At 40.3% G+C, this 16,468-nt stretch overlaps 2 protein-coding genes across 2 annotated transcripts; one reads left to right on the top strand and one right to left on the bottom strand.

The window, feature by feature from the left end:
* Positions 1-3,098: 3,098 nt before the first annotated feature.
* rtcb (RNA 2',3'-cyclic phosphate and 5'-OH ligase) lies at positions 3,099-8,059 on the bottom strand. The gene is made up of 12 exons (XM_022755810.1): positions 7,862-8,059; positions 6,620-6,698; positions 6,464-6,531; positions 6,279-6,378; positions 5,857-6,013; positions 5,615-5,771; positions 5,251-5,410; positions 4,938-5,113; positions 4,665-4,853; positions 4,453-4,563; positions 4,217-4,336; positions 3,099-3,952 (listed from the first exon to the last, which is right to left on the bottom strand). Exons 1-12 carry the CDS (start codon positions 7,952-7,954, stop codon positions 3,845-3,847), a joined length of 1,518 nt encoding a protein of 505 aa, XP_022611531.1. The 5' UTR covers positions 7,955-8,059; the 3' UTR covers positions 3,099-3,844.
* A 551-nt stretch (positions 8,060-8,610) lies between these two features.
* Positions 8,611-16,224, top strand: fbxo7 (F-box protein 7). Its single transcript, XM_022755811.1, has 10 exons — positions 8,611-8,708; positions 10,022-10,144; positions 10,236-10,566; positions 12,800-13,036; positions 13,638-13,782; positions 13,900-13,983; positions 14,078-14,173; positions 14,941-15,117; positions 15,562-15,602; positions 15,696-16,224. The coding sequence occupies exons 2-10, from the start codon at positions 10,023-10,025 to the stop codon at positions 15,996-15,998; spliced, it is 1,536 nt and encodes a 511-aa protein (XP_022611532.1). The 5' UTR covers positions 8,611-8,708; position 10,022; the 3' UTR covers positions 15,999-16,224.
* The last annotated feature ends 244 nt before the right edge of the window (positions 16,225-16,468 follow it).

Genomic DNA, 16,468 nt, shown 5'->3' on the forward strand with positions numbered 1-16,468 from the left:
TTTAATTTCAGATGGAAATGAACATAAAACGGAGGAACAAAGTGTAAATAAGAGAATAAGATGTTAAAAATGTAAATAAAGTTCCTAGGTTTAGTTTTTTTTTTTTTAATCTTCATTCCCATCTGGAAACTAAATGTGGAGCTCGTTTCTGACAGGAAATGGAAAAAAAACAATGAATTAAAAGTTAAGAATGATGAAAAATTAAAATTGTTGCTTTGAGTATTTTTGTTAATCATAATTTTTATTTATCCAATTTTTACTCTTGTAATTTCGACTAAAGTCTGACTTCACAAATCTCATAGTCGTGGTTTAAAGTTTTCAGTTACTGTCACATAAATGTGTCTTATCTTATTTTGCTCATAGTTTTGAAAATATTAAGATTTTGATTCTGGAGATCATAAGTTTTAGTTGCTGTCTTAAATTTTATTTACTATATTTTTGATGTGATTTCTTAAATTTTACTTCCTGAGCCAAAATTTTGAGTAAAATTTTATTATTCTAATCTTTAAATCTCAGAATTAAGACTAAAAAAAAGTCATAATTATGATTTAGTTTGACTTTTATTTTATGTTTTCTCATTCTTAACATCGTGTTTTTTTCTTTTCTTGGCACTAATGAGCTTCCGTAGATCTCTTAGGACTCACTCGTGTACAGACATGAATTCTCCCGTGTACAGACGCAGGTCAGTAAATTTTATATCGAAGCATTTGTGACAATTCAGGACGATCGACTGATTGATTGATTGATTGATTGATTATGCAACGCTTTACTGCGAGAGCAATACTGTGAAGGAGCCGTCAGTGAAAATTAGACGAATCAGAGATGAAACTGTAAAAACTGTGTGATGTGAAAAACAAACCGACTTCTTAACCTTTGACCTTGTACAGAAGCTTCTCTTCGTTAAGACATTAGATATCGTGCCCCCCCCCCCCACCACCACCCCCCCTGAGCTGTTTCCACTGTTAATATCAGTTTCTGCTTTTCAGTTCATTCCTCGTCATTCGATTTATTTGCCTTCGGTTTTATTATTTTTTTTACATTTTCCCAGACAAAGTGCCTGAATGTTGCTTTCAATGACACATGGTCACACAGGCAAAAGAAATAAACCGGTTTAAAGTAGAAGTCTGGTGTTAATTCTGCATTTTTCGGCTTTCGGCCCCAAATTTAAAAATGTAAATCTTTAAAAATACAAATATATAATTTCTTCTGGGACTATTTTCAGAGGCGGATTAATACACATTTGGATTTAGACACATTTGTTAGTAGGATATATCAATGGTTTGTTGTTGCACGTGGTATTTGTTGACAAGAAAATAAAACATAACCAGACTTTTAACTAATTAAATGAATTAATAATAAACAACTTCAAAAAAACGTCACACTGCAGCCAAACAGGAATTAATAGATTTTTTGATGTAGAATTATTGCATAACAACTTCAGGTGGTGTCTATGAAAAGAAGCTGAAGCAACGAAACCAAAATAAAATAGTTTGACAGAAGAAAATATTAAATCTTTATTTTAGAGCTGCTTAAACTCCAAATCATTTTCTAATTATTTCTGAGGAAGTTTCCTGCGGGATAAAAAAACAAGTAATTTGGCTCCAATAATCGGTCCAATAGAAACGTGTAAATCAGCAAGATATGAAAAACTCATTTGTGTAAAGGCAGCCGAGCAATTCAAAATCAAGAATAATAATGTTTTCACTCATAAATAAGGATTGATTAATATTTACATACTCGAGTTTAAATGAAACTCAAATTCGTGGAATTCAAAACAAGTTTTTAATTAAAACCAAATTACAGGAAACTCTAAGGACATTTTTAAGGAAGTTATTAGGAAATAATAATCCTGTTATGTTGAAGCGTTACCAAGGAAACTGTTAAATATCTAAAACTCCGCACAAAGTTAATAAGAGGACCTTTAGTGAGTGGTCAGTCATCGCTGAACTCCACAGAGGTGAAACTGATCTTCTTCTTTTGTAAACATAAAGACGACAATATCAAGAGTGTAATTTTAAATCTGTTGTTTTAGTTTAGATGCAGAAAATAAAAACATTTCCAGCCTGATCAGGAATTCAAGGAGCGTTGCTAAAAGTTGTTTTTAACAGTGTTAAAGTTTTTCAAGTTGCTTTTTTTTTTCCTTTTTTTTTTTTTAAAGGAATAGTTCAACATTTGGGGAAATATGAGACGTTCGGATAGATTTAAATAAAACATCCCTCTTTAAAAAAAACCTTTAAAAGGATTTAACAAACTTTTACATTGTTTAAAGTCTTAATTGTTATTGTTTTCCATCCAATGACGAGTTAATTATCATAAACCAGTTTGTTTAAAATCAGTCTCACAAAGAAACAAGTACATTTTTTCACGAATCCTGAACTGTTCCTTTTTAAAGTTTTTTCAGTTTTGCCTCCGTACTCTTGAAATCTGTTACAACGCTAACACATTGGTACAACACAGTGACACACAGTGGCTTCAGTCAGTATCTGCACTTCTCTGCACTTAATTCACCTGTTGTGAACAAAGTCCAGTCGACCTGAAACACAAACACCTGAAGTGATATTTAAGTGTGATCGTTCCTCGTTGTACCGTTGTAATATTCACACTCCGGCCTCCGACGGTTTATTTCCTCCCAACACCAGGACGTCAGATTATTTCAAATATCACCACTAAAAAAAAAAGTTTGTTAGATGTTTATTGATGAATATTCAGGTTGTTGCTGCCTGTTCTTAGTTTTTTCCGTGAAGTCTCCGTCAGAGCGAGAGGAGACCTGAGGTTTGATCATATCTAAGAGAAACTTGCCAAATGGACGAATTTGTTGATGGTGAAATGTGTTGATTTGTTTTTTTTGATATGGCGATGAACCTTCTGTTAGAACCAATAAAGTGTTTACTCATCGAGAACAATGTGTTTAAGTCTCATGAACTTCAGCTTTTTTCTATTAATCCGCCGCTGAAACAGTTCAACAACAAATGCTTTAGACATTTATTTTCTATATTTAGATATTCCAGCTGTTTTAGTTACTGAGCCTTTTTAAAAATAAAACTTTATATTTGTGAGAAGTCTTTTTGTTAAACACAAATCCTGTTAATACTTTCCAGTCACTTCTACTTTGCTGTTTTATTTTTTTCAAGCTTTTGTCAATTAAAAGGGGGAGATCATGTGAATCACTGTTTACTTTGTTCTGTAAGTTCATAATTACACAAAGAGGAAGAAAAAAACATTACAAATCCCCCCACCCACCCAAAGTTCTCCCAACAAAACAGCAAAGTAGAAAACAATACAACCTAGCAAACCACAAAGGTGAAGCCTGAAACTTAAACTGTGACTTCTTCTTTCAGTCGCTGTTAAGCTGTTCAAATTAAAAGCATTCAAGTGGCTAAGAGTCTAATCTTTCCCTTTTAATGTGAAACTTCTGCAGGAAGTGTTGAATTTCATTGAAAACTTCAGTGATAAAAACAACCAAGTAGAAAAGACAGACAAACAGTTTATCTATTAAGGAGAAACTTGATGTTGATGAATTTGGGAGAAAATGATGTTCAAACATAAATCTGCAGTGACGTCACATAAAGGAGCTGTAATGGAGAATATTAGATGAACTTCAGTTTTCAGTGATCACCTTTATTTGGACCACAGATTTGGCATAAACAGGAAAATAAAATGTTCAATCAATTATTTTCTTATTAGTGTATTTCATGCTCTCCAACATAAATTCCAAAAAAAAAAAAAATTTGAGCAAATATCTTCTGTTTTTAAAGATTCCAGTGGATTTTGCGTCTTGAGTTTTTTTTGTCTTCATGTCCTTTTGTTTGTTGTAAATTGTCTTTAAATAAAGATCTGTGCAGCTTCAGCCTTTAATCACAGCGATGGGTCTCAGTTTGATCGCCTTCTTACTGATCCCAGCGTCGTGACACGTGTTGACGACGTCCGTCACGTTTTTGTACGATTCAGGAGCCTGAAAACAAAAAAAACTTTAGAAACTCAAAGCTACAAAAACATTAGAAATATATGAAACAACACAAAGATACTAGACTTTAACCTTCCAAATACGGAAGATATTTAGTGCTTTAAACTGAATCTCTAAGATGTTCATAGAATTAGTTCCTGCAACATCTGAACTTCAGCAACTATAAAGTATTCAAATAATAGCAAAAGTTTTTGTACCAAAGTAAAATTTCAGCATCACAGTCACATTTCATGATAAAAACATTGTCCTCACCTCCTCCATGACCAGTTTGGGTGAGGCCACTCGGATGGCGATGCCCTGGTCGGCCAGTTTGTCCAGAACGTCCTGGAAGTCCAGGTTCCTGCGGGACTTCGCTCGAGAGAGAGCGCGACCCTGAAACAGCAGAAACATGGCGAAGGTCGACGTCAGGATTGCATGAGGCGGAATAAACATCTTACTCAGTCTGGCTTTCCCAGAGGACAAGTCTTCTGCATCAGTCAGACTCTTACCGCTCCGTGACAGGTGGTACCGAACGTCTCCGTCATCCCCTGCTCCGTCCCCGTTAGGACATAACTGCAGGTTCCCATCGTCCCTCCGATCAACACCGGCTGACCTGTGAGCTGATCCCACCAAACAAGAAGAAAACCTTTGATTCAGATCACCAGCGCCACCTTGAGACCAGATCTGAATGTCTTGTTAAAGGGTCTGAGGGGTTCTGTACCTGGTAGTCTACAGGGATGAGGGGGTGGTGTGGGGGGAAAGCTCGGGTGGATCCTTTGCGGTGAATCAGCAGAGTCTTCTGTTTCCCGTCCACCATGTGTTCTTCAACCTTGGCGATGTTGTGCGAGACGTCGTAGATGATGTGCATGTCCAGGTCGTCCGGCGTGGTGCTGAAGACCTCAGAGAACGCCTGAAAGATCAAGACATACGACCAGGGATCAGCACAACAGCTGGATCTTATTATTTATGATCTTTATTTATTCATGAGCTGTACCTGTCTGGTGAGGAAGGTCATGGACGAGCGGTTGACCCAGGCGTAGTTTCCGGCGGCAGCCATCCCCTTCAGGTAGTCCTGACCCTCCTGCGAGGTAATGCGGGCGCACGCCAGCTGACGGTCGTTCACTATGATCTTATCCCTCTTCATCGCCTTCTCCATGGCAACAAGAGCATCTGTCAACAACAACATGTTTACAGGCTGAATAACTGCAGACGTTCCCTGTGATGTCTTTAACATACTTTTGTTAAACCAACAGTCGTAAACCTTAAGAATCTTCTTCTCCAGGTGTTTAAGGAAGTGTAGTTCCTACCTGTGGCCACCTGGTGTCCCAGGCCTCTGCTGCCACTGTGGATCATCACACACACCTGGCCTTTGTGGTCGATGCCCATCTTCTTGGCGGCATAGTCGTTGTAGATCTCGTCCACCACCTGGATCTCAGCGTAGTGGTTTCCCGCTCCCAGAGTCCCCAGCTTCAACACACAAACACACGGTCTCACACCGTCTCTACGCTGACGATGTTCCGGTCTATGTCTACATCCAGAAGTTCACCAAGTCTGTAGTCTTGGTTCTAGCCCCTCTTATGTTAACCCCCCCTGTAATCTAGACCTCTGTGAACCCAGCTCTGAGTCTGGACCAGTATGTAAACCCTGGAGCACCGGGGGCTGCTGGGATACCTGGGGCAGGCCTCTCTTCTTGGCCTTGGAGGAGACCTTGTTGGGGTCGGCCTGCAGCATCCTGCCGTACTCCTCGCAGTGCTCCTTGTCCTCGGCCCAGGCGTAGCCTTCCCTCAGAGACCAGTCCACCCCCATCTCCAGAGCCTCCTCCAGGTCCCTGGTGATGCACAGGTGAGACAGGTGAACAGGTGCAGAGGGTTTGTGCTGTGATCTAGTCTCAGTCTGGAGGGATGTGATCTTACTTGGCCCCCATGGGGATGACTCCCTTAGACCCGACTCCCACTGGGATGTGGTTGAACAGGGACTGGGCCAGCTGCTCCTTCACCGGCTGCACGTCACGCTCGTCCAGGTTTGTCCTCAGGAGACGGACGCCACAGTTGATGTCGAAGCCGACGCCCCCTACAGGAGAAACCAATCAGGGACATTTAGACTTTTATAGGCTGATCATAACAACAAACCCATTGTTTAGTTACTAAAAATTGTCATTTTGCAATTTAAATACTCTTTTCAGTCATTTTTTAATGACTTTTTATCTGTTCAACCTCTAAAATGTGAGAATTTTAGGCTTTTTTTGCTCTTAAATTATTATAAAATAACCAAAAAACCAAAACTAGGAGCCAAAGGAGGTTAAAATAGGCTAAAAGGCTCCTGGAGAATCACACACCTGGAGACACCACAGCCTCAGGGTCATTCATGTCGAAGGCCGCCATGTTTCCGATAGCAAACCCATATCCAGAGTGGACGTCTGGGAGGCCGATGGATCTCTGTGGAACAATGAGACGACCTCAGACCTTCAGCACATCCTCATCCTCGTATCTCTGAGGGTTTATAAACAATCACGTTACTCACATGTATGATCCCGGGCAGCGCCGCCACGTTCCCGATCTGCTTCATGGCTGGAAGGAAACCGCCCACACCTGAGGAAAAATAAGACGTGAATGATCAGAGGAGACGTCAGAGTGCGTCACAGGAAGAGAAGGTTTCTGGGTGTAACAGCTGACAGACCTCCTCCTCGACAGGCGTTACGAAGCTCCTCAAACATCAGCTTCTCCAGAGAATCGTTGACGTAGAAATTCCCTTCAACCTGAGGAACACACGTTATCAAGGTATTTTTATTACTAGGCCAGCTACAGGTTTCTCTTTAGTCCCTCTTTTTAACTCTAATTATTTACTTTTATACTTGATACAGGTACCTGACGAGTTTCCAGTCCATTTATAAAATTAAGTAAAGCTTTATTTGCAGTTACTAGTATTTTTTAATGTAATAGTTACAATGATTTTCACAATAAAAGCATCAAATATAAAACAAGCAGGAAACTAACAAAGCACATGAAAAAAAATGGAATTTATAAACAGAAATAACATCACACAAACATCAGTTAAGAAAGGTGAGTGAATATAAGTGGGTATTGAAAAGTTTCCTTTATTTCATATGAATGTAATGATACTGCAGTTTAGGCAGTAAAAGGTAAACTGGCTCAAAAACTATTTCAAATACAGAAATTCTCCCTTCATTAAATTACAGTATGATCTTTTATTTTTTTGGTTTGTTTTGTTGATATTTTGTGTTAAAAATAAATCAGATTTTTTGATCTTTTAAAAATCAATATCAGCTTTTAAAAAACCTCCAGTGTTGTTCAAATTATTCTCTGGCCTATATCATCTAGAGAAAATCTTTTGCTGAATTCAAATGGAAAATCAGCCTTACTTTAATGCAATTTAGGATGTCTACATAGTCATAGTGTATATTAACTAATAAATTAAAATATGTTACATTATTTACTTACATTACAGCATACTTTTTAGTTTTTGTATTGATCAGTTTCATTCTTTAATAATAAATTTGATGGGATTCTTGGTTGTCAGGTTTTGACATTGTGCTGATTTCAATTAGAAAACCACTTAATAGTAATTGAGGTTACATATTTATCCACTCTGTAGATAATAATTTGATTTATTTTACATTTGTTTCATATCAGCAGGACCCTCCCTTTCACTCGGCTCACATCTTATCACTAATAGTTGAGTCATTGAGCTTCGTCATCAGGTTTAACTTCAGTTTGCAGCTGGGTCCCTGTTTATTTTAATGTGTAACATCAAGTTTGTTATTGTCATATTTTCAGTAGGAGTCCCTGCCTGGTTAAAGTCTATATATACTAGCCGACATGTGCTAACTGACTGCATAGTTAACTGTGGCTCATTAAGCTAACCAGCTAGCCACGTTAACATTAATACATTCTCACTTACCCTCATGTTGGGAACAAATCCCTTTTTAATCCTCCAGCAGTTACTGGTGATTTTATCCAGGTACTGCAGCTCATCGTTGTAACTTCGGCTCATTTTTCTGACCCAGAAATGTTAAGTTTTTACGGTTTGACGCTGCGTTTCACCGCCTGTCTGATGCCAAGTGCCAGCAGGCAGAGCGGTATGGAAAGCCGCAAGCACTTAGAGAGAAAAACGCGATTGTTAATTTGGCATGACGCATGAAAATTAAACACTAAATTACACAATATTTCGACTGTGAACCTTTTGAACTAAAACTTTAACACTCAAAAATAGAGTTAATAAAGTTTTAATGTTTATTTTGTATTTAATATTTGTTTATCAATCGGAGAAATATTCAATGCTGTACTGCTCGCTTGCCATAGATGTAGTCAAATAATATTTTGTCAAGTTTACCAATGACAGCCACAGTAATACCGGAAGGTTAGTGACCGGTGTCCAAAACAAAAGTATAACTTCTACTTTTATATATACTGTATACACTCTGAGCCATGCGGTGTATGAGCCTCAGCCTGGTATACAATATTATATCAGTGTTACTCATAACATGCAAATTGACAAATGTTTCTAATTATGCTACTGAAGGTGTTTAAAAAAAAAAAAAAAAAAAAAAGAAAGAAAGAAAAACTGAATTGGAAAAAATCTGAAATCTGAATCTGAAACTGAACTTTGAAAATCTTAACCGGAAACGGTTTGTTTAGCCGTGCAGTGTTTGACGCAGTTGTCAAGTCGCTGCTGGTTAATGTTTACAGTGCGATTTATCAGAGAAGTGTCTTGAAGCTCAGTGGAAATCTTCCCTTTAATTTATCGCGTAAGTGTTTTATGTTCGGGTCTGAAGCTCTTCAATGTTTTCATCACCGTTAACGTTGGTTAAACAAGTTAACTAGCTTACACTAACTAGCTGCACTGTTACGCAGCAACTTAGAAACGTTAGCTAACGTTCAGACTCCAGGCTAGAAACGAAAACGAAACGTTTCATTTCTAATGAAATAACAAGCCAGACTTATGCTGACTTACTGAATCTGTTTCTGTCTAAATTTATTTATCGTGCTTTATTTGTCTCATGCGTTGGTGATTTTGTCCCGTGTTTCTAACGTTAGTTAACGGAAAATTAAAAGTTACCTGAACCAGAATTTTTAGCTAAATTAGAAAGTACAGTCTTGTTTCAAGCTAACTCAAAGCGGGAGTCCACTCAAAGATGGAAAACAACGGGAATGACTCATCAACAAATTAAAACTGGTATATTGTTAATGGGATTTTGAACAGCTAAACTTTCATCCCGCATCAGAGCAAATTAATGACTCAAAGCCTTTTTGTTCACAGTGCATTCAGCAGGTCAGCTTTGTACAAAATGATGGATAATCATAATATATTTGCCTTAAATGTGGCAGATTATTTAGAGTAGAATATCATGAGAAAACACCAAAGTCCTAAAAGAAAGAAATAGACATTTTTTTTCAACCAAACTCCATGAACTTTTTAGCAGATTTTAGTGAATTCTGTTTTTACGCAGTTCTACTGAAGAACCACGCTGAATGCTGTGTAGTTTGTTTGTAAAACAGATGTTATATGGTATAGTAAAACATATTATCGGGTATGTTATGTGGCCAAAAGTGTGTGGACACCTCTGTTCATACTTTTGTGCCCGGGGTGTTTTTCATGGTGAATTCATGCTATTATAGTTTCGTGAAAACAGATGTAGTTAGTGATTATTAGGTATACTTTGTAGACAAAAGTATATGGACTAATCCTGTTAACTGAGTCCAGAGATTCATGAAAAAGTTTGTTTAAATATGTTATATAAATAGCCATCTTTACACCAAACTCCATTAAGTTTTTACCAAATTTTAACGAAATCTACATTTTGAAGCATCCTGTGAAAATACAAACAGGATTCAGTCTTTGTCTGTTTGTTAAAGGTATAATATAAAGTATACACTGAGGCCAAAAGTATTTGGACACACCTTTAGTTCCAGTGAAGGGAAATCTTAATGCTACAGCATACACTGATATTTTAGACGGCAGCAGTTTTTCCTGTTTCAACATGACAGTGGCTCCGTGAACTTGATCTGTTTGATGCTTGATTTCTGTTGAGGGTGGACTTTGATCATGTGTTGTCCACAGCATGAAGCTGCGGGTCCGGATCAACAGACAGACCTGCAGGGTGGATATACAGGGAGAAGAACCCAGTTTGGGAGAGCTCAAAGATCACATCAAGGAGAATATCCTGTCTTTACACGGACTCAGGTAAGACATCGACCCAGAGACACAGTCAAATACTGATTCTTCTTACTGATGAAGCCCTTGTGATACTGAATGTTTCCTGTTTGTCTCTCAGTGCAGACACAGAGTTCAGTTTGTCTCTGAACGGCTCAGAGCTTCTGTCAGACACCGGTCAGACTCTGTCGTCCTGCGGCATCGTCTCTGGAGATCTGATCTGTGTCATCCTGCCTGAGTCTGCAGCTGCAGCTGCCGCCGCCACCACTGCTGCCTCCAACGCCGCTGCCGCTGCCGCCGCCACCGCTGCCACCGTAGCTGCCACCGCCCCTGCTGCCGCTGTGACCACCTCAAACTCCTCCACTAGCTCCACCGACCCGAGGACCAGTAGCACAGAGCGCCGGGGGCAACAGCAGCAGAGGCATTTGATGGCTGCCGCAACCTCTGACCAGGTGAGTGATTCATCTGAGGTGAAAATATGTTTCCAGACCTTCTTCCTCTTTTTAATGGTGTGATTTAAAGCCCAGCAGCTCCTAACAAAGAAGATCACACTCCACCTTCAGCAGACAAGTTTTAATTTAATAATTTGACATAAATTAGATAAAACGTCAGTGATCACTGTGGAGAAACAGCAAATACAGACTGTGTAAAAATAAAATAAAGATCTGACTAACTGATAAACAGCCAAATCTACCAATATCATAATACAGTATATATCAACCAATAAGAAAGGAGAAATGTCAATGATGTGTTTAAGGTCAGTGTCATTATACAGTTTGTCCACCAGAGAGCGCTGACGGGTTTATTTCCTCACTATAACATGTCAAATATCAATCAGACAGACAATATTTTATATGTATTTACTTAGTGCTCAAACACACACAATATCAAATATTTACATCTATTACAGAAAGATGAAACTTATTCAGAGAAAAAGACAAACTTATCCTCACAGAAGAGGTGAAGCTCCTCCCACAGCGTCAGTGTGGTGGAACACAATAAAAGTGGGTTGTCAGTGAAGCACACAGGTGATGAGAGTGTGTGGACTCTGGAATCTGTTACTGAAATTCAAACTGTCACTTTGAGCAGAAAACAATCTTCATTGACAGTAAACTGCTGTCAGAGTCAGTGAAGCTCATCGTGTTTGATGCTGAGTCGTTTTTCTCACATGCACAGTCCTGTCTGTGGTTGAGGTTTGGGAAAGATGGCGTTTCTGGTTAAACTAAAATGATCCAATGTTTCACAAAAAAGCAAAGATATGAGAAAGATAAAGATGTAAAAAAAAAAAAAGTAACAAAATATCAAAGGGACCATGAAACAAAAGAAGGAAGTTAAACAGAAATAGCAACACAGTAAAAATGAGTCAAACAGGAAGGAATAAGTAAACCAATTAAAACATTAAAGCTAATGAATCAACTACAATAAGAACAGCTGTAAGTGAAGTGAAGATTAAAATAAACATTTAAAATGATAAAATGTTTTTTAGGGTCAATATTTATAATAAAATATGATATAAATACAATTAAACACAAGGTCAAAATAAGATGTTAGTGTGTGAATATGTCTCCACTGGGAAAAGACCAGGAGGTAAAACCTGCAGCGGTGAATCAGAGACCAAAGGACAACCAGGAGCACGTGGACAGCTCCCACGTCAACAGGATTCAGAGGGAAGTCGTGAGCAGCGGAGTGTCCGTGTCCTACGAAAACATTGTTGGACAGGATCCGGCCAAGCAGACACTCCAGGAGATAGTTGTCCTTCCTGCCTTAAGGCCGGACCTCTTCACTGGCCTGAGAGCTCCGGCACCTGGTCTGCTTTTATTTGGACCACCTGGGAATGGGAAAACCATGCTGGCCAAAGCTGCTGCCACCGAGTCCAAGGCGACGTTCTTCAACATCAGCGCTGCCAGTTTGGTCGATAAATATTTCAGAGAGTCTCTCTGGGTGCTCCAGCCTTCTCCCACTAACTTTAAATAAAAATCTCAGCATTACATTTTTTTTCTTGCTTTTCTCATCATTTCCAGTCAAAATTGCTGCCAGTGCAGTGAAACAAGACTGTGAGGCTGATCAATCAATCAATCAATCAATCAATCAATCAATCAATCAATCAATCAATCAATCAATCAATCAATCAGACAGACTCACACACACACATTTACACACAGAACAATAAATGACCAAATAATAGATATAAACAACAAAAGTAAGAGAATGATAACAGAAGCTGAATAACAGAGACGTCAACAACAGAAAACAGGAAGTAATCCAGGAAGTAATCATAGAAGAAAAGGACAAACCTGTAAAACAGCTTCAAATATTTAAATAAATAGAAAGATAAATAAATAAATAAAATTCAATTAAGAGCCGGATTAAAAAGGTCGTTCTTAAGTTTGCTTTTAAAAATATAAACACTTGGGTTTTTGCCACAGTGTGTTTGTTCGTTCCTGAATGTACACGATGTAAATATGAACTTTTGTTTTTACACAACCAGCTTTTATTTTGACAGAGCATCGTTTCTGTAAAATACTGGACGTGGAAGTGAAGTGAGTGACCGGAAAACTCTGAAATAAAAATGCACATGAGAAGAAAAGAAGATAAAACCTTTGTGAATCATATCACAGCTGTGTTTCTCTGCTGGTCACTGACCTGAACATTAACCCTGACCCTCTCCGTGTCCGTGTTAAACAGCCCAGCAGCAGCAGCAGCTCTGCAGCCCTCACACAGTCTGAGGAGACCACGGAGATGCTGGACTCCTCTGAGCCCCCGGTCCCCAGCTGGGAGCCCATGCTGTGCAGCGAGGCAGAGGAGGGTCAGGCCCCTCTGTCTCTGGAGCTCCTGTACCACTCTGCCCAGACCGCCAGCCCCAGCGACGCCATCATGGTGGCCGGAAACCTGCTGATGCTCGAAACTGGGTTCATTCCTCAGGTGAGGAATTTGGATTTTATTTTCTGTTGAGATCTGAGGCTCCACAGAAGATGAATCTTAACGATTTCTTCCACTTTAATTGGACAGAGACTCGACATAAACAACCAGCAGACAAAACATTAAACACACTGAGTCACACTAAACAAACCAAATGACATTACAAAATCAATCAGGCTTGACAAGCTAAATAAAATATTAAAGAAAAGATAAAGAAAAAATGTTTTGAATCTTAATGATTTTAACGACGTCCTGACCTTTACTCCAGCACCACCATATCTTTCATGGTATTTGGTCAATTTGAAGAGGTTTCAAATCATGGAGGTGATCCATAAAGAGCCTTTGATATATTACAATTCTTGAATTTATCCATTATTTACAGTAAATTATTGTGGGTAAACCTGGGAAACATCTGAATTAAGGTGTTTTTAAAGGGTTACGTTTTTCAAATTAAAAGACAAATTTGCTGTAATGACTCACTGATCATCTCAGTTCTTCATTTCCTGTTTGTTAGATTGATCTTGAATATGAATCCAGACAACATATGAACAGTTGTGATGAATGAAAATGAAATGATTGAGGTTTTTATTCTCTGTGTGTGGAGGGCGGTGAGCTGAAGCCTGCTGAGATGCCTGATGGGTGGAGGTCAGCGGGTGGAGTCTTCAAGCTCCAGTACTCACATCCTCTGTGTGAGAACAGCCTCGCCATGGTGGTCGCCGTGTGTATGGGCCCCGTGCTCGTCATCAACGGTGAGGAAGTTTATTGTGAAAATAGTTTTATTTTCACCAAAAAAACATCAATACAGTAGAAATGAAACAGAATAAAGTGAGAGTAGAATCTATTCTCACCCGTCTCTTCTCCCGCAGCCACTCTGAAGGTGAACGAAACCGTGGACACGGTTCGTAAGCTGTGTCTGAATCCGTCCAGCTACGTGACCGACGAGTGGCCAGGTAGGGCTCTGATTGGTCGCTGTGTCTTCGCGCCGGTGACGGAGCTTCTGTGAATGACTGAGTACGATGTCACGTCTCTGTTGTTGTCGTTCAGGAGAAAGTGCGGCGGCAGCGTTCAAGGACCTGAGCAAACTGTCTCGAGTCTTCAAAGACCAGCTGGCGTACCCGCTGATCGCCGCCGCCAGAGAAGGTACAGACCAGCAGAGGTCATGTGACGGTTTAGAGGCAGATTTTTAGAGTTTTGATCTTATTTAATTTTATTTAACTTTTTTTTTATTAGTTTTTAGTCCGATGAAACTTTTCAGCCCCGTTCAGACAGGATTCATGTTTCAGCAGCAGCTGGGTGATCACTAATGATCTGAACCCAACTGTGATGCTGTAAAATGGCTCAAATTAAAGCTGAGACTCGGCTCTTTAATGGAGTTTCAATTTTTTTTATTTCAAACTGAATGTGCTGAAGCTCAGAGCCTGAACAACAAACAGCAGCTGTGTCCCAGTTCAGGGGTCGCATCCTTCAGAGGACGTGGTCTCCAAAGCCGTGGCTCTTCGTAGACGAAGTCTGGTTTACGAAGGATTTTCACTTTGCATCACCAGCCGTACCAACTCCTGTCGCCTAGCAACCTTGACAACACGTAGCTTCTTTTTCTCTAAAAGGTTTTGTTTTAAGGTCGTTGGTTTCAACAGTTGTACCGTGGGATCGATGGACCCTGAAGGATCCACCTGTTGGAGTCTTCATGCTCCAGGAGGAGAAGGGGCCTTCGAGTTGGGACAGTCTAGTCGCCCGTCTTCAGATGCAGCCTGAAGGATACGAGCCCTGAACTGAGACACAGCTGACGTGTAAATGAACAGTACTTCCTGTCTGAACTGAACTGGTGGCTGAGATTTACCTCTAAAAGCTCTGTGGTGACGTATGTGGTCATGAAATGTCATCATCCGTCTGCTGCCTCTCGTCTACAGCGATGGCGCTGCCGGTGGCGTTCGGTCTGGCTGCTCTTCCTCCGGAGCTCCTCCTCCGAGTCCTCAGGCTGCTGGACGTCCGCTCCGTGGTGAGACTGTCCTCCGTCTGCAGACACTTCAACGGCGCCACCGCAGACTCCACACTGTGGAGACACCTGTACCGCCGGGACTTCACAGGTGAGGCCAGACCAAGGTTTTTAAAATCCAGAACCACAGTGACTGAGTGACCTGTGAGAACCCTGATGTTCTGTTTGAATACAGAGAGGAAATATTTATCTCCCAGTTTCTCTACTTCTTATTCCTCTGCCCGGCAACAGTCAGAGCGGCAGCCATTTTTTTGTCAGGTTGTCCGTCTGTCCCGTTCTCGTGGACACAAAATCTCAGTAACACCTCGAGGGAATTTCCTCAAATTTGGTAAAAACCTTCACTCGGACTCAAGGAAGAAGTGATTCGATTTTGGTGGCTAAAGGTCAAAGGTCAAGGTCACAGTGATGTCAAGACACACTTTTTAGCCATAACTATTTTATATGACTGTGGATAAACAGGGATGTAACCTGGAACTAGTCTGAGTAATCAAATAATAATAAAAAATAAACTCTTCATATGTGTGTTGTGGTTCAGATCCAGATCCCAGCAGGTCCAGAGACACAGACTGGAAAGAGGTGAGAATCCATCAGACACAGTTAATGTGAAAACTTAATGCTTCTGTCTCAGTCTGACAGATTTAAATAAAGTTTTTTCTCTTCTTCCTGCAGCTTTATAAAAGATATCACAAGCTCCGCTGTGAACATCGACACATCGCTCGCCACCGCTCCCTCCCGCCCTTCCACCGAAACCCCTGGGACATCTTTGGCTCCGGGCCCACCCCCCTTCACCCACCGCTGCCCGGCATCATCGGAGGCGAGTACGACCAGAGACCGCACCTCCCCCGCGGCCCCCTCCCGCCGCACCCCCGCTACGAACCCCTCGGCCCCCTTTTCAACGGGCGACCTCTGAATGACCTCCGCAGAGCCCGGGCAATGGGACGACCTGCAGACGTCCGGCGAGGATTCATCTGATGTGGGTCTGGATTCAGGACTGATGTGTTCTGTAATAAAAACCAAGACCTGAATGAAACCAGAGTCATCCATGTGAAAGAGGAAAAGCTTCACTGGTTACGTGATGTGTTCAGGGTCTGTGAGGAGAAAGGGCCCCGGCTGTCGGGGGCCCCTGAAGCTGCAGCTTCACTGTGAATCATTTGTGGTGATTTTATTAAAAGCAGATTTTCTGGGCGTGAAACTGAAACGTGTCAAAGTCCAGTTCTAAAATCTAGTTGTAGTTGTAGCTTCAGCGTTTGTTCTTCTTAATTATTCTTAAAATTAATTTGTATAAAATAAAATAACACACAGTCCAGACAGTAGAAAACCTGGGGGCGGGCTCAATCTGTCTGTAGGTAATAGTCATTATTATGTGTGATGTCCCATTTCAGAATAATATTTATAATTTGGTTTTAATGAATGATGCATTCATGTGTTCATCACTTCAGTAA

The sequence above is a fragment of the Seriola dumerili genome, unplaced genomic scaffold, assembly GCF_002260705.1.
Source record: "Seriola dumerili isolate Sdu_G_001 unplaced genomic scaffold, Sdu_1.0 BDQW01000236.1, whole genome shotgun sequence".
In the NCBI taxonomy this organism is placed as follows: domain Eukaryota; kingdom Metazoa; phylum Chordata; class Actinopteri; order Carangiformes; family Carangidae; genus Seriola; species Seriola dumerili.